At 35.1% G+C, this 18,637-nt stretch overlaps 1 protein-coding gene across 7 annotated transcripts in view; it reads left to right on the top strand.

Annotated features, from left to right (window-relative positions):
* The window catches only part of KLHL28 (kelch like family member 28), a 35,457-nt gene extending 17,080 nt beyond the window's left edge, over positions 1 to 18,377 (top strand). For all 7 annotated transcript variants that reach the window (XM_060619611.3, XM_060619610.3, XM_078448291.2 and 4 more), the window contains 4 exons: positions 381 to 1,279; positions 9,660 to 10,103; positions 12,039 to 12,247; positions 13,809 to 18,377. In XM_060619611.3, the coding sequence (XP_060475594.1) occupies positions 381 to 1,279; positions 9,660 to 10,103; positions 12,039 to 12,247; positions 13,809 to 13,972 (1,716 nt within the window). In that variant the 3' untranslated portion in view covers positions 13,973 to 18,377. The remainder of the gene's footprint in view (positions 1 to 380; positions 1,280 to 9,659; positions 10,104 to 12,038; positions 12,248 to 13,808) is intronic.
* Positions 18,378 to 18,637: the final 260 nt, after the last annotated feature.

Genomic DNA, 18,637 nt, shown 5'->3' with positions numbered 1-18,637 from the left:
TTTTCCTTTAAGCATTTTCACATTTGTAATTTGTCTCAGTGGTAACTCAGACTTGAATTTAATGAAAGGAAACAGAAGAGTTGGCATAGTTGTAGTCCAAAAGTCCATTGTCAAGAGACCTTTGCGGTTTGGGACATATCACACACATAACCTTTGGGCCTCTGTTTCCTAATATTTATGATATAGAAGTTGAACTATATGATTGGTAATATCCCTTCTACCTCTAAAAGCTTCTGTCTAGTATTTAGTACAAAGTATTAAAAAACCAACAAACAGACCAGTAAACAAATTTTGCTAATTTTATACTATTTGAAAAAGGAATCAACCATATTAGCAAGATCATTTTGAAATAACTGTTCATGCTTTTTGTTTTTCCATAGATGGACCACACATCCCCGACCTACATGCTTGCTAACTTAACCCACTTACATTCTGAACAACTTCTGCAGGGCTTGAATCTTCTTCGTCAACATCACGAACTCTGTGACATCGTTCTTCGAGTAGGTGATGTTAAAATCCATGCTCACAAAGTAGTACTTGCCAGCATCAGCCCATATTTCAAAGCTATGTTCACTGGAAACCTTTCTGAAAAAGAGAACAGTGAGGTTGAGTTTCAGTGCATTGATGAAACTGCTCTCCAGGCCATTGTGGAGTATGCCTATACCGGGACTGTTTTTATTTCGCAGGACACAGTTGAATCTCTCCTTCCAGCAGCAAACCTACTCCAGATAAAGCTTGTCCTAAAAGAATGTTGTGCATTTCTTGAAAGCCAGCTTGATCCTGGTAATTGTATTGGAATTTCTCGTTTTGCAGAGACATATGGTTGTCATGACCTTTATTTGGCAGCTACTAAATACATATGCCAGAATTTTGAAGCCGTTTGCCAGACTGAAGAGTTTTTTGAACTTACACATGCTGATTTGGATGAAATTGTTTCCAATGACTGTTTGAACGTAGCTACTGAAGAGACTGTTTTTTACGCACTTGAGTCTTGGATCAAGTATGATGTACAAGAACGTCAGAAATACTTAGCACAGCTACTTAACAGTGTGAGATTACCATTGCTGAGTGTTAAGTTTCTTACTAGACTATATGAAGCAAATCATCTTATTCGTGATGATCGCACTTGTAAACATCTTTTGAATGAAGCCCTAAAGTACCACTTTATGCCTGAACATAGACTTTCTCATCAGACAGTCCTGATGACACGACCTCGCTGTGCTCCCAAAGTACTTTGTGCAGTAGGAGGAAAATCTGGACTATTTGCCTGTTTGGACAGGTAAATAGAAAGCTTTCTTAAATGATTGATACTAAAAGATTTTATGCTCTCTAAGTATGCTAATGTTCTATATTTTTTACAAGTTTGATTTTACTATTTGCTTTCTTTGCTTCTTTTTATTTCTTCCATTCTTCCTAAAACACTTTCCTGATTGTTTCAATCACATTGTCATCCATTCTCTTCAACACTCCCAGTTATTAACAACAACCTTCCCCGAAGCCCTCTCTGCACAAACTTTATCCATTTTGGTTACTTTTCTACCATTTTATGTCTTTTCTTTTTTCTTTTAATTTGTGAAACTTTTTATGTTATTATTTGACCAGGTCAGCAGGGATTTATTATTGCTAACTATAACAGAAGATGCTAAAGAGGAGAGCTAGGAATTTTTGATGAGGGCAGACTGGGGACTATAGTGGGTTTGAATGAATACCATTAATTAGAAGAACCACCAAAGAAGTAAGAAAAAGTAGGATACCAATACAAATCATAGGCTTCCATATTTATTTTCTTTGGTGTGAATATTTTTTAATGACAGAAGTAAAGAGTGTTTTCTTTTCTAATAACTTACAGTAGGAGTTGTCAGATTTTTTTTTTTTATAAAGAGCCAAATAGTAAATATTTTAGACTTTGCAGCCATATGGTGTCTGTCATAACTACTCAGCTCTGCCATTGTAGTGAATGCAGCCATAGACAGTGCGTAAACAAATGAGGTGACTGGGTTTCCAGCAAAACTTTATTTACAAAAGTCCCTCATGGGCTGATGGTGTCTGTCATAACTACTCAGCTCTGCCATTGTAGTGAGTGCAGCCATAGACAGTGCATAAACAAATGAGGTGACTGGGTTTCCAACAAACCTTTATTTACAAAAGTCCTCTGATTTAGAGCATTATACAAGTAACCTTTATGTATTGAAAATATAGCAGGATGTTACCTTTGCATTACCCTTGAATGGGAATGCTTCATGAAAACTTTCGTGTTTGATAATATGGATTTCTTTCTGGCCATTTTCAAAAATTTGGTAGATTGCTTTTTTTCCTGTCCAGTGATAGGAAACTTGATGTTTTAGCGGTGTCAACTGATATATCTGTATCTTTTAAAAAGTCTTACTGTGCATTTTAATTGTCTAAAATTAAGTTAATTGCATAGTCTAAAGCTAGTATCGTAGAGATTGGGCTGTAGGTAGAACATTAATTATAGTGACTATAAAAATTATTTACTCTTATTGTTAAAGGCATTAATTATTGGCATAAAGTAAACCATATTAGTTAACTGTCATGACAGAAAATTCCAAGTGTGAATTTACCTGGTAAAAATTCTCGACCAGTTGCCTCTTGGTCTCTCAAATATTAAAAATAATAGACATAAGGGTGCAGCTGGTTAAGCTTCCGACTCTTGGTTTCGACTCAGGTCATGATCTCACGGCTCGTGAGTTTGAGCATGGAGCCTGCTTGGGATTCTTTCTCTCTCCCTCTCTCTCTCTGCCCTTTCGCCACCCAGTCTCTCTCTCTGTCTCTCTCTCTCTTTCTCCCCCTCTCCTTTTCTCTCTCTCTCTCAAAATAAACTTAAAAAATAGACATAAATTTTTGAAGAGTTATAAGAACTGTTGATGTGTTTAGACCCAGTAATCTTTCATCATACAATCTGTCAAAAAAAATTTTTAATGTCATTTGCCCTAAGCTAGTATTATTGCAGTATGATTTATAACTATGGAAACAGTGGAATCAATCTAAGTAATTATTCAATATATTTCTGCAAAAATAGTGTAGACACAGTGCATCAGATACACTATGCTGGGTAATGGATCTTTAACAGATTTATAATTTAGTTAAGGAGACAAATATTTATTTATTTGACAAATATTTAAATAGGTAATTGTAATATGTAGTGTTAATGCAGTGTTTAAAATAATCCCATGGAAATGTTAAGGAAAGGCATTTATCCCACTTGGAGGATTTAGGGAAGATATTGTGGAGAAGTTAACGTCCAAGTTGTGTTGAAGGCTAAGCAAGACCCAAGCAAAAGACAGCAGGGGCATCACAGGAAGTATACAAAGACACAGTGCAATGGGATGACAGTATAGGGTGTGCAGAAAACTGAAAGCTGTTTGGAGGGAGCCCTTGGGTGACTCAGTTGAGTGTCTTATTCTTGATTTTGGCTCAGGTCATGGTCCCAGGGTTGGGGGATCGAGCCCCACATCAGGCTCCACACTGAGCATAGAGCCTGCTTGGGATTCTCTCTCTCTCTCTCTCTCTCTCTCTCTCTCTCTGCCCCTCTTCCCTGCTCTCTCCCTCTCTCTCTCTTTCAAATAAAAATAAATAAATAATTAAAATATTAAAAAAAAAAAAAAAGCTGTTTGGTATTCCAGAATATAAAGTTTGAAGATCAGGGGTACTTGACTGGCTCAGTACTTGACTGGCTCAGTTAGTGGAACATGCAACTGTTGAATTTGGGGTTGTAAGTCTGAGCCCCATGTTGGATGTAGAGATTACTTAAAAATAAAATCTTAAAAAAGAAAAGAAAAAAAAACATTAAAAATAAAATAAAGTTCAAAGGTCTAACCAGCAAGTGGTAGACAGTGGTCAGTATGGACCAAGTAAAGAATGTATTATGTGCCATGATGAAGAGATTTTTCTTAAGTGGGTCAAAAAACTAAGAAGGGTAGTGCAATGATCAGATTCATATATTAGATCATTTTGACTGCATTATGAAGAAAGATTGAGAGGCCAGGATTAGTATCTGAGTGATTAGGAAAGAGGTTATTATAAAAGTGTAGGCAAGAGATTATGAGGTCCTCAATTAGGGTAGAAGTAGCAAAGTTAGAGAAGGGGGCATTAATTAAAAAATGTTTTAAGAGAGACTGACAAGATTTAGTTGAATGGATATGAGGGGATGGCCAAGATGAGTTTGATTTCTTGGTTAGATATTAGATAAATGTATACCAAGAGAGAGAATATAGGAAGAGGAGCCATTTTAGAGGGGAAACTAATAGGCACTGAGATCGGAGTGCCTATTAAATATCCAAGTGAAAGATGTCCCACTAGCTGGACATGATTGCAAAGCTCAACAAAGAGATCAGAACTGGAAATGGTAAGTTATTGGCATGTAGTAACATTTAGAGGTATAAATTAAAACCATGAAGTCTTCTGGACTAGCTTAAATGTTCCTTCTTTCTGCCCATTAAAAACAGAGAAAGGAAAAAAGATTGGTTCATAAATGAACCTCTGGGGAACACTAATCAAGATGAGGGCAACAGGAACAGTCTTAGAGGCCAGAGAATCAAGAGAGAATAGTCATTATTTTTTTGTTTTTAATAAGATAAAAACAGGGAGACAAACCATAAGAAACTCTTAAATACAGAAAACAAACTAGGGGTTGCTGAAGGCGAAGTCGGTGGGGGGATGGGGTGGTTGGGTGATGGGCATTAGGAGGGTACATTTTGGGATGAGCACTGGGTGTCCTATTTAAGGGATGATTCACTGGGTTCTACTCCTGAGGCCAAGAATACACTGTATGTTGACTAACTTGAATTTAAAAAAAAATAAAGTCAGCCTTAACAGCCTTAAAAAAAAAATTAAAAATGAGGGAAAAAAAAGAGAGGATAGTATCATGAAATCCAAGCAATTTAAATGTATCAAGAAGGAAGAAATGTGACTAAAAATGTAAAATGCTAAAGAAAGTTCCAGAAAGATAAAGATAGAAAAGTGGCTCTTAGACTTGACTATATGGGGAACATTTGTGACTTTTGGTGGATTGATTTCAGCATAATTGTAGAAATGCTACATCATAGCAGATTGAGCTGTGTTTAAAAAATAAGGAAATAAACTGTGAAGACTTAACAATCTTGGCTGAGTTGAGAGAGGTAAGGCAAGCACAATGATAGAGTCAGGAGAAGTTTTTGTTTATTTTGTTCTGGAAGAGAGAGACATGAGTATGTTTCTGTCAGATGCCAGTAAAGAGGGGTAAGGTAAAGGTACAGGACAGAGGAATGGTCGCTGATGGAGCAAGAGTTTAAAGGAGATAGGAAGGGGTTGGTACCAAAAGCAAAGGTAGGTTTTAAGTATAAGAAAGAGAAACTCCTTTATGTTCCAAGACCAGAAATGAGGATAAGTTTGCTGGAGTGGGGAGGGGTGGGAGAAGGAGAAGGGGTTTAAGATAGATACTATCTAGTAGCTTGTTTTTCCCTTTAACTAGTAAAGGAAGGAGGTCTGCAAAAGAGGGAAGTGGAGACTGGGTAGGTAGCTTAAGGAAGTTCTCAGGAAGCTCTGAGAACAGTGTTGTTTCTATTTACACAGGGTGTCATAAGGATGGCAGTACATTAAAAGTGTTTTTGACTAATTATGCAAATACATTAAATGTTATATGGACTTTTAGCCACACCACTCATGGCATCACTCACCTCAGTGCTCTAAGTTACAGGTCAAATTCCAACAAAGAAGCTCTCATTACAACTAATTATTCATTTGTCCTCAAAGATTATAAGAACTAATGCCTTTATATCTTGTATCTCTGTTTACCTAGAAAAATCATCTCTGAAAATCCATCATCAAAGCTGAACTCTTGTTATCATTGAGAGGTTTTTTTCTTACACCAGTTCTCCAACACTAACTGTGGGTCCAGTAATTCCATTCTGACACTATCCAGAGTCAGCCCAGACCCCACTGCTTAAAGGCATAGTTTCAGAAGACTGTTCCCACTTAAGATGCTAGCCACAAAAGGGGATGCCCAGGCTACCCACAGTTCTGTATGGAGGACTGAAAATTCAGGGGTTCCCACAACACCCCCCTCAAGTTTGATAATTTGTTAGAATGACTCAGAGAACTCCGGAAAGTACTTATTTACTATTTCCAGCTTATTACAAAGGATACAACTGAGGAACAACCAAATGGAAGAGAGACATTGAGCAAGGTGTGGTGAAGAGAAGAACAGCACTTCCATGCCCTCTTTGGGCATCCCACCACCTTTTCCACCACCCCCACCCCATTTCCCCCCAGCATTTCAATGTACTCATCAGCCTGGAAGCTCTCTAAACTCCATTGTTTAGGGAATGTAATAGAGATTTTGTTATAAGGGTATGATCGATTAAATCATTGGCCATTGGTGATTGAGCTCAACCTCCAGATTGTTAATTACATGGTTGGTACCTCTGGCTACCGCTCCCATGCTGAAGCTATCTAGGTGGCCACTTGTAGCCACCTCAGTAGCATAAACTCAAGTGTGGTTGAAAGGGGCTCATTATAAAAAACAAAAGATATTCTTATCACTCAGGAAATTAAGTTTAGGAGCTCTCTGCTAGGAACCTGGCACATAACCCAAATAGAATTTTTATTGCACCGTTATTGTAGGTTCTGTATATCATCTAATTTAACTTTATTGCCCAGCCCTCTTTTTTTTGACTCCTCAGAGCTGTCTGCCATGTCCTATAGAATTCATATTCAATCATAAGAAAAATCTTTATTTTTAACTTCTTACTCTGAAATATGACTGATGCTTACGGATACTGTTTTTGCCAGAGCCCTCTCAAAACCGTTTTGTTTTCCCATACCTCATGTATCACAGGTCCTAAAGGTTGAGTAAGTGTTTTCTTTGTTCCTCATATCCAATTTTTTTTCATTTCCCTTCTCTCAAAAACCTCAGCTCATTCCAAGTGTTTGCCATTGGGTGATATCATTCGATATCCCTTCTTATTGTCAACATCTGCTGTCCCTTTAGTAACTACATTTAGTAAAGATTTTTATAGCTGGCTTACATTCTTGTTGATTTCATCATCCCCGTAGTATGATCCACAGTTATTCAACAACTTTGCCTCTCTCCTTGATCTCACTTCTAACAGTCTTTTCTGCCTTACCTTCGGCACCTATTCTCATGATCATCCTTTCAACTTTGTCATTACCAGTGACTTCAAACTTTCAAAATCTTGGTTTCACATATTCCAGTCTCTGACTAGCCAGCTTATTTATTTCTTGCCAGCTTATTTATTTCAGTACATCTACTGCAATTACTTTTTGTCACCTCAAGACTTTTAATCCTTTGGCCCTATAATCAGAAAACTTTATTGCTCACCAATCACTAAGTGTCCTCAACTTCACTCCTTACCCAGCTTAGATTCCAGGAACATCATTGTCATCATCCTTTGAATACACTCATGGCTCCCTTGCCCTTCTTTCCTTCCATCATACTCATCTAGTTAAAATTAGTTCTCTACTTATGCCCTGGCTGCACCTGAGCAGTGAAGCACACATAATACCCATCTTAAGTTGTGTCACTTGGGGCCCTTAGCACTCTCAGCAACCCCTTTACTTTCCCTAACCAGTTTACTCTTTCACTCCCTTCGAGGACTGTTTTATACCTTCTCTTCTCTGCATGAAAACATCCAAACCCCCCAACCCTCACCTTCCAACTCTCAGCTCACGACTTTTATCTCTTACTCTACTGAGAAGATACAAGCAATCAGAAGAGAACTACCTCATTTTCTGATCTCCAGATCCACCAAGTTACTTCTAAGACCATTCCCTCCATTTCTCTACTTACTAGCTTCCATTCCTCTCCTCTACATAAGGACTCTGCTCTTGCATGTATCCCCTCTCTCTCTCTTACATCGCCTTCTCCCGTTGTACTGCATCATTGCCATCAGCATGCAGACATGCTTTGGTTTAAGTTCCCAGATTAAATCAATCTTCCCTGAATTCCATGGTCTTTCTCTGCTCGTCCTTGTAACTGCTTCGTGTCTGTTTTACTCTTTATAGTAAAATCCTTAGAAAAGTTGTTGATATCCACTGTTTTCACTTCACCTCCCATTCTCTCTTGAACCACTCCAGTCAAGACTTGGCCACACCACCCCACTGAAACTTCTCTCATTAAGGTCAAATAATTCCCTGATGTATCATTCTCATTGGAACAAGTTCATATTTTTAAAACAAACAATATAACAAAACTGTATATAGGCATTCAATGACTGTTGAATGAATGAATGTTCTTTGGTCATACTGAATAGAAAACATATTTTTATGCCATTGCACTATTGAGTTTGGAGGCATTGAAATGAAATGTGTATACTTGCAAGAGGCCATATATAATAAGCATGCAGGATATAAAGAATAAAAACCCAAGTACTTATCAGCCAGCTTAAGAAATAGACTGTTAACAATACCTTTAAATTCCCTTGTGTCCCTCCTGTCCCTCCTTGGTGCATCTCCTTTCTTCCCCTAGAAATAACCACCGTTTTGAATTTTCTGTATATTTCCTTGCCTTGCATTGTAATTTTGCTACATATTTATGTGCCCCAATATAGCATTAGGTTTTACACATTTTTATCTAAATGCAGCATATATATTCTTCAGAGATGTGTTTTCTCACTAAATAGTAAATTTATGAAATTCACCTGTGAGATTGCACGAAGCAGTAGTTCACTTAGTTTCATTGGTGTATGGTATTACAGTATATGGATATAATATATTTTCTTTCTGCAATGAACATGTTAAATATAAAAATTAGGTAAAGTGTTACATACATACAGAAAAGTGCACAGATTCCCTAGCAAACAGCTCACTGAGCTGTCACAAAGTGAATGTCACAAACCAGTTCAAGAAAGAATATGATCGACACCAGAAACCACCCTGGAGTTTGCCCTCCCTAAAGGTAACCACTATCCTCATTTCTAATCCAGAAATTAGAAATGTTTTTGAACTTGTTATAAATGAAACTATACAGAATGTATCCTTTTGAATTGGACTTCTTTCCCGTGACATTATTTATGTGTAAGATGCATTCCTGTTACACATACCTATAATTTATTTTCATTGTTGTATTCTCTGATATGCCACAATTTATCTGTTTTATGGTTGATGAACATTTGAATTGTTTCCATTTGTTGACTGTTACGCTGGTATGAACGTCATATATATACATGTGTGTATTTCTCTTGGGTATATATCTAGGAGTGGAGTTATTCAGTCATAGGGTGGATATACCACATCTTAATTATCCATTCTCCTTTTGATGGATGATTGTGCTGTGCTGCTGTAAACATTTCTGTACATATGTCCGGGTGCAAAACTGGCTATAACAGGCATTCAGTAGCGTAGATCCATATGAATGAAATTGCTGAGTCAGAGCATTTGTGTATCTTCAATTTTACCCGGTAATGTAAAATTGTTTTCCAGCATAGTTTAACCTGTTTACACACTAACCAACAGAGTATGCATTTCTTGCTCACATTCTTGCCCACAGTTACTATTATCTGACTTTAATTTTGGCCAGTCTGGAAAGTGTGTCATGGTTTGTTGTTTCAATTTGCACGTCCCTGATTATTAAAGAGTTTAAACATTTTTGTTTTTGAGCCATTTTGATTTTTAAAATTTAATTTTTTCTGCTTATTCTTTAGTGTGGAGATGTACTTTCCTCAGAATGACTCTTGGATTGGTTTGGCACCCCTAAACATTCCTCGCTATGAATTTGGAATATGTGTTTTAGACCAAAAAGTGTATGTTATAGGTGGTATTGAAACTAATGTGCGTCCTGGCATCACTATCAGAAAACATGAAAATTCAGTAGAATGCTGGAATCCTGATACAAATACCTGGACTTCTCTCGAGAGAATGAATGAGAGCCGAAGTACCCTTGGAGTAGTAGTACTTGCAGGAGAACTTTATGCATTAGGTGGTTATGATGGACAATCTTACTTACAATCTGTAGAGAAGTATATTCCTAAATTAAGAAAATGGCAACATGTGGCACCAATGACTACAACAAGAAGTTGTTTTGCTGCAGCTGTGTTGGATGGAATGATATATGCCATTGGTGGGTATGGTCCTGCCCACATGAACAGGTATTTAACCTAATGAAGTTGTATATGCTTGTAGATTTTTTTTTTTTAAGTATCGTTAATAATGATTCATACACAACTTGTATATATGAATGAACTTCCTTTTTTAATTTTCAAAGTAATATTGTTAGGCATTTGGGAAATTTAATCTGCTCCACTAGTATAATTGTAATTGTTTTACATGATGATTTAATATAGACCTAAGAAATCCCTCTTATAAGATTTTACATTCATTCATTTAATATAATTGGGCTAGATTTTAAAATTCAGAAATCTGAAAATAAGATGAAGTTGGACAACTTTAGATTTTGAGTGCTGAATATATATAAATATGCATGTGTGTGTATAAATGGTCTGTTATTGCATTGCTTAACAGAATAAAAAGTGAAAAATGTAATTTCTATATGCTTATATATTATAGTGCATCATAAACATATATAAAGCCTTATTTAAATATTCCTTTTTGGATTCTTACTCTATAATCATGTGTGTATCATTATGTACCTGAGTTCTGCTGGAGTCCGAATTTGCAATTTCTGTATTTTGTAGTATTCTCTGAATAAAGGAGAAAAATATACAAGAAAAATAAAAGCATAAAGTGACTGCTTATATGGAAAATTAATCATAATTCTGAACTGTTGTTGAAAATTGATGTTCTAGAGATTTTATCTCTGATAGTAACTAGAGTGGTGTATGTTTTATTGATTGTGAGCATTTGATGAAAGAGTATGTTGTGGTTTGTTAACTGCGTAAGTAGGGGCACAACAGCATTTCATCTATAAATTTTTATTTCTTTGTAAGCTAAAGTATTCTTCCATTTTATTGCGCCTTTATTTGAAGGAAAAGTCTTTGGGGCACAGACATGCATTTTAATCTTTGAAAATGTGCTGGCAGAAATTTATAAGATAAATGGTTGAGTATTCTATTGGGAGGTAATGATCTTCAAGTTTAAGTTGTTAAGTTTATCAACTCTTCTTGTCCAGTAATTGTGCTCTAATGGCTTTTATTCTGGTGTTCTTTCAGAAATATTTATACTTTAGTCTATATTCTAGTCAGTCTACAGTCTGGTCTCTGTTCTGAACTCCAGAATTATGCTACCGACTCTCAAATGCTTCAGGCTTTCTTGAGAAGTTAGGTTAGGACCAGAAGGAGCTCAACAAGCCTGCCTTTGTGCCCTTCAGGGCAAATCACAGATTTAGAGGCCTTCTGGGATTTTCTAGGAAGCTTGTTTTGGAAATTCTGATTTGCTTTGGATATCCATAATGCAGCTTGGAAATGCCAAGTGTTATCTGGAATGCAGACTTTACTTAAATCCCTGAATTCTCCTAAATCACTCTGAGGTTACTGCAATGTTTACTTTACAGTAAACCATGAATTCTATAAGACAAAAAATTCCTCTCCTTTCCTTTTTTTTTCATCTTCCCTTTTCCTTAGCTCTTTGAAAGATCCTTAGTGTCCTTAGAAAATATCTATAATTTGGGATGTTCAGAGTCTTTTCAAAACATACATACGCATTTGACTTTATTCTTACATGAATCCTTTGAGGTTAGATTATCCCCATTTTTGCAGGTGAGAGGAAATGGCTTATCCAGGATTACACATACCCAGAGTGTTAGAGCTTCAGTTCATTTAACCCTAAGTAGACAGCATTAGTACTTGAACCAAGGTTTTCTAACTCCAAAAGCTCCATGTCCTTAATACATCTTGCTGCTTGTATGATATAAGGGAATAACGTATTGTTATTTTTGCTCTCAGTTCACAAGGTAAGCTTTTATCCCTGCAATTTTATCAGCAAAAAGTAAGCATTTAGGACAAACTACTCTTGTTTTATTTGACTTTTTGCACTTTTAAAACTATGGTAGGTTTTAATTTTGTTTTGGTAGGAAGAGTGGCACAAAGAATATGTGAATTAATTCTTTCTTTTGTGAATATTTGCAGTGTGGAGCGTTATGATCCAAGTAAGGACTCCTGGGAGATGGTTGCATCTATGGCAGATAAAAGGATTCACTTTGGTGTGGGTGTCATGCTAGGCTTTATTTTTGTGGTGGGTGGACATAATGGTGTCTCACATTTGTCAAGCATTGAAAGATATGACCCTCATCAAAATCAATGGACTGTGTGTAGACCAATGAAAGAACCCAGAACAGGTAATAATAACTAATATCTAAACATGTAGGGTAATATTTCTTATAGAAGTGATGTTCTTAGAATAATAATAGGTCCTTGGAATAGTAAGAGTATTACTTGTCCAGCCAAAAAAAAACTTCTCTGCTTGACTCGAGAGACAAATGATTCAACAAAATTAAATAGATTTCTTTAACTGTGATTTTAATATGCCATTGTGCATATTATCATTTCTTATAGTTGGGAGAACACATTTTTAGAAATGGTGGGAATAGAATGTATCTTACAGAAACTCCTCTGTCCATACAACAAATGTCATCTTTTTAAAAATGTTTATTTAATATTTATTTTGAGAGAGAGTGAGCAAGAAAGAGAGTGAGCACAAGCGAGTGGGGCAGGGGCAGAGAGAGAAGGAGAGACAGAATCCCAAGTAGGCCTCTCACTGTCAGCACAGAGCCTCATGGAGGGCTCAATCTCATGAACTGTGAGATCATGTCCTGAGCCAAAATCAAGAATCAGACGCTTAACCAACTAGCCATCCAGGCCCCACAAGTGTCCTCTTTTTATGTTACACACACACACCCAGAATCTTTGCATTATTTTGTTTTTGGTTTTTTTTATTTATTTATTTTTTTAACGTTTATTTATTTTTTGAGACAGGGAGAGACAGCATGAACGGGGGAGGGGCAGAGAGAGAGGGAGACACAGAATCAGAAGCAGGCTCCAGGCTCTGAGCCATCAGCCCAGAGCCCGACGCGGGGCTCGAACTCACGGACCGTGAGATCGTGACCTGAGCTGAAGTCGGACGCTTAACCGACTGAGCCACCCAGGCGCCCCTTGTTTTTGTTTTTTTTTTATTGTACATCAGTCTATATGTTCGCTTTCAAATGTTTTCACCTACTGAAGGAGTTTGAAGATCTAGAAAAGGTTGGATTTCAGTGTTCCCAGAGAAAACAAAAACAGCTTTGAGGAAAAGAAGGAAATTATCTTTGAACCCAAACTCAAATCATATTATTTTAAGGAGAAAGTTTTAAGTTGCTGATGGAAATGCTTCCTTGCATAAGAGGGAAAGCCATAAAATAATGAGAATGTGAGAAAACATTAGGTAGCCATGTTCTGTTTAGAACTGTGTAAAACAGTGTATACGGTAGAATTTTTAAAGTCTAAGTTATATAGTTCAATACATGTTTTTGAACATGTATTTGAACAAGTATTTGAACATGTATTTGAACAAGTATTTGAAGACATTTAAAAACCTGATAAAGATGAATGCTTTGTTGAAAAATATATAAATATAAATTGACAAAGCATATGGGAAGATATATAATATACTCTTCATATTTTTCTGTGGTAGAGGAGAGGGAGAATAGGATTAGGGAGGAGAAGTGAAGGAAGACTTGAACTCTTGCTTTCATGTTAAGGGATTTTTTTCCAGTAAGTACATATGGCTATATTGTTTGTATAACTAATAATAGATTATTAGAATGTATTTTAAGAAAACATTAAAATACAAATTTATTTTTAGTGAGAGGTCTGCTTCATGGTTAACATGTTTTTTTCCCTCTTTTTACTCACCTTTCCTAGGAGTTGGTGCTGCAGTAATTGATAACTACCTTTATGTAGTCGGCGGTCACTCAGGGTCTTCCTATCTGAATACTGTGCAGAAATATGACCCTATTTCAGATACGTGGCTGGATTCAGCTGGCATGATATACTGTCGCTGCAACTTTGGATTAACTGCACTTTGACAAGTGTGGATTTGTGGAAATAGTGTGGTAATGAACCTTGTGCCGCATGAAAGGATGCCCAATTTTCTGAAATCCAAAAGCTACATTACTTTCTTATTAACTTGAAATGGCATGAAGACTCAAAGTTCTCTTGGGTACTCTGAACTGATAAAGTAGCTTTGGTTGCTCTTGATTACACAGTGAATCAATAATTTAAAAAAAAAAAAAAAGAACTTGCCAATTTAATTGTGCACTTTTTCCCTCCTAATACTGGGATAGAGTCGTTTTATGTTCATAAGTGTACATGTGGAGAAAATCTTGCTGCTTAAAAAAAAATTTAGCTCTCCCTCTTACTTAATATATGCACCATGATTTCCTAGGATGAGAGATGCTTCAGTGTTGGAGTATATTGAATGACTAGACAGAGCGCTGATACTGTCTGTTGGATATTAATTCATATGCTTCACATTTTAAATAAAGGGCTGCTTTTTTGAGGGGGGTACTGTTAAGGGTTGTAAATTATATACCATAGTGAGTCATCTGGATACTCTTCCTACTAATGGCTTTAGGAATGGGGATATAAGAAGTTTGCAGAACAAATGCTTTTACTATCATGATATTTGGGGGCTCATTTTAAGAAGTCAGATATTTGCTCTTTATGCCTTCTTTCTATGGGCAGGTTAAGGCTGGATGGATTTAGCTACCCACCTGTGCTATACTAAGCATGGATAGAAAGAGTTAAGCATATCAGTTTCAGTTTTTTTGTTATTTCCGTAGTACAGCAGGCTTCCCAGTGTTGATGTAAATATTTGACAAATGTTCATTACATTCTCAGTACATACTGATTTTTTTTCATATATCCTTATAATCATTTTAGTTTTTTAAGACCTTTGGTTGCTTTTTCAAAGTGTTCAGATATAAAAATGGTGCTAACTGTAGGATATATAACAAGGCTATAATGTTCTTTTGAATGTTCAGTATGAGATATGCATGATAGTATGTTTTGATAGTATTTTTTCTTTTTTTTTTTTTTTTTTTTTTTTTTTTTACTGGCTTGGTTCATTTGTGCTTATTAAAAGTGTTAGCAGTTATGCTAATGTTAACATCCAAGAGTCATCTAAATGGCCTGTTATACTTTTCATGGTTCCTGAATAGTGATTTAAAGAAAGATGCATTTTTTAATCTTCTTTCTTCTTGTGCTAGATATTATATGTCCTTCTTAAAAACAAATATATGCATTAAATATGAAGCACTAAGCAGTTATGCATTACTTTGTACACTTCTTAGGTAATTGAATATTTTACAAAGTTACTGAGGAAAACTGGAACTCGATGTTTACTTGAGTAATGGTTCTAAATTTGGTTCTACTTTGACTAAAGAAACAAGCAAGACTGTTTGCTATAGCCAGTGATAGTTTATTTAAAATTAGTGGTTAGCTCATTTTGTTTTAGCATGTTTTAGTAAATACCTGTCAGTCTTGAACCTATTACTTTGCATTTTATTAGGATGTCGGTACTTGTATTTTTGGTACTATAGTTGTGTTGTTTTCTTTTCCTTGATTTTTTTTTTAACCTGCCTGCTATCTCTTTATAGTCTCTGCAAAACCAGTGTACATTTGTTTTCTAAGAAAAAATTCATACTGCATTCTTAAGTGCCATAATATTCCAAACTATTGTTAAGAAGCCATTTGTAATTATAAAACATAGGTTCATTCATTAGCAAATATGTTATTTTTTGGAAACTATTGCCTGGCAATTTGCAGTTTTTCTTGTTCTTCCATAAACTGCCAGTGTAGATTTAAATACATAGTGCAAAACTACATAAAATCACCTTTAATCATGTAAGTAGTATGCTTTATGAATATTTGCACAGATTATAAAACCTTGCAAGTGATTTTTTAGTCTCTTACAATTAAGAACTCAACAGAAGTTACTAATAAAATTGACAGTCTGAGTATTTTCTATGTTGCTTGTTTGAATAACATAATGATATATAGCAATAACTTTTTAATTGATTTGAATAAATCTATTGAATAGAAACAAGGTGCACTATTGTGATTGGCCTAGACTTTATTTAAGGAAAAGCAATTTAAAATAGATTTCATTACTTAATTTTAAATTCTGAACTCAATCTTTTTTCTGTTTATATTATTAAATGCATTCTATTATACTATTTTAATCTTCTATCCCCAGAAGATAAGGGAATTTGAAAGACAATAGAAATTTATTTTAATTGTAAACAGATCTGTACTATACATGTTAATGTTTTACTCATGTGTTATCCCCACTATCAAATTGTTATTAAACATAGAATCACTTGGTAAATTAGACCAAAGGCATATATTGATCATTGTTTTGGAAAACTCAAAACTTTATCTTGCTAAAGACTAAATGTGAAACATCTTGGGCAATAGTAGAAACTGTATACCAGAGAAAAAATTATAAAAACCTGTAAAAAGAAAGAAAACAACCCCAAACTTTTGAAATAACTAATTTTGGGTTTACCAAACCTACGGTACTATCCATAACAACCAGAGGTATTGTAACCTGACAACTGATAACTTTACAGTAGACCTTCTCGTATGGATTTCTGAGAAGTTTCATCATGAATACTTTGCTGACAGATTGTGAATTTAAAGTCACATGTTTTTCATGTCAAAACTCATCAAAGTGTTTGCTTATAAATGATATTAGACATAATTTTATATACTCAGGCAATGGGAAGAAAGCTGTTTAAGATTGCCCAGAAATATTTTGGAAAAAAAAAGGTGACAATGGAAATAGAAATTATCTAGTCACCTGGAAGATAATTGCCTTCCATAATTATGACGACTTAATCTTATAGGAATGTTTGGGTATTTAATCTTTGTTAAATATAGTAATAGAACTTAAGTGATTTTTAATGTAGCCCAAAGGATGTTTCCATAGGTTATTGCTAATAATGTTTTAAATATGAATGGATATCAAACTATAGAAAGTGATATCAAATGGTAGGAAAATGGCATTAGGTTTTGAAAAATTATTTTGCTAGCTTGACAAATTATGGAGGGTCTACTATATGCACGTGGTATTGTGCCAGATTCTGTCAGGGCTAGAAATATTATAAATAATAGATACAGGCTTTTCACTCAACGAGTGAAGTATGGTGAGGGAGACCTGTACCCAAATAACTATTATGGTAAAGTATGAATCTAATTCCTTACAACCAATATCACTAGAAGTGATTAGACACCCAGTTTATGTATAAACATTTGTGTCCTTTAGTGTCCAATTAGGTTTTATTGACATGTAAAGAATTATAGAAAACCTAATGTTTATAGAACTCTAAACTTCCTGGAATTGGATAATATATTTTCTATTAGAAAAACAAAATTGTAGAAACTGCAAAAAATTATTTACTATTATTACAAGGCTCTGGCTAACATTGAAGAAGTATATGTACCTATAATGCTGTGTTTGTTTTCAGTTTTGGTGTTGGATTTCTGGTATTGTCACCTAAGTGCTCATTTTCAGGAAAATCAGATTCTACAATAAATATACTGCTTAAAAGTTCAATAAACTTGTGATAACCTCTATAACCTCTGTAGTCTGAAAATAAAGAAATTAGAAGATGTCACATGTCAAGTTAACATCCAGTTCTACTTCTTAATCTTTTTTTTCCTTTCCTTTGTAAAACAGCACTTTAATTAGACCTGGTTTAATTAGATACATTTATTCTGTGGCTGGATACATATTGGATTTTCACTTACAGTATATTAATTCAGTGTTGATAGACATTTGAAAAGAGTAAAAAATACATTAAGTTTCAAATACTATAGGTTTACAAGTTTTCTTACTGGTGTGAATATGGAGTCAATAAAAATCCAGTTTACATCTCTGTAGAGAGAAAAATTGTTATCCATATGTCTTTTATATTATACATATTTAACTAGAGATAATTTATTATTAATTTTGTCAACTTATCATGTGTAAGTCCCGTTTATTTTAAAATAATAAGCAAAAAGTTCCAAGTTTGCCTTAAAATACAAGTGAAATTAAAGAACTGGATGATAATGCCTCTATTTTTGCCTTATGAATTGTGCTGTATCATAAACCAGAGATGGTTTTGATTTTAACGGGATTCTGAAATTTTGTAGATGTAGAGTACTAATATTTGTACTCTCTTGCAAAGAATGTGATGTAGTTGTGGATTATGTTAATGTTTAAATGTTTTTGTAAATGTATCTTACCTCTGAATATGTATCTTTTTAGCATCAGGGTTTTATTTTTGTTTACATGGTAAAGTGGCATTTAACTTGTTGAAGGCTGTATTCTTTTGTCTTTTATTTTAAAAGTTCTTTGTGTGTACTGTTGTGGTGATGCTCTGTAATGACTATGGTTAAATTTCATTTAATGTGAAATGTTTAAAATAAATTTGAGAAACATGACTTCATATGCGTCAAATGTTTTGAACTGACCCAAGCTGACTTTGTCGTTCTCAACTTTTAGATGCTTGTTGGTAGGCAGGTAGTGGCCACAAAAGTTGAGGTGGGTATGGGATAGCTAATCTTTTACAACCTCATTACGAGATTATAATGGAAACGTGTCGTGCTAAATTCTGCCACATGCTCAGACACTTATTAAAGAAGCATTCTTTAGCAAAGCCAGCACAAGAGTTCAGTCTATAAGTTCCATGCAGTCCCAGCTT

Source organism: Panthera onca, chromosome B3, assembly GCF_046562875.1.
Source record: "Panthera onca isolate mPanOnc1 chromosome B3, mPanOnc1 haplotype 2, whole genome shotgun sequence".
Classification (NCBI taxonomy): domain Eukaryota; kingdom Metazoa; phylum Chordata; class Mammalia; order Carnivora; family Felidae; genus Panthera; species Panthera onca.
This window is presented reverse-complemented; position numbering and strand designations above follow the sequence as displayed.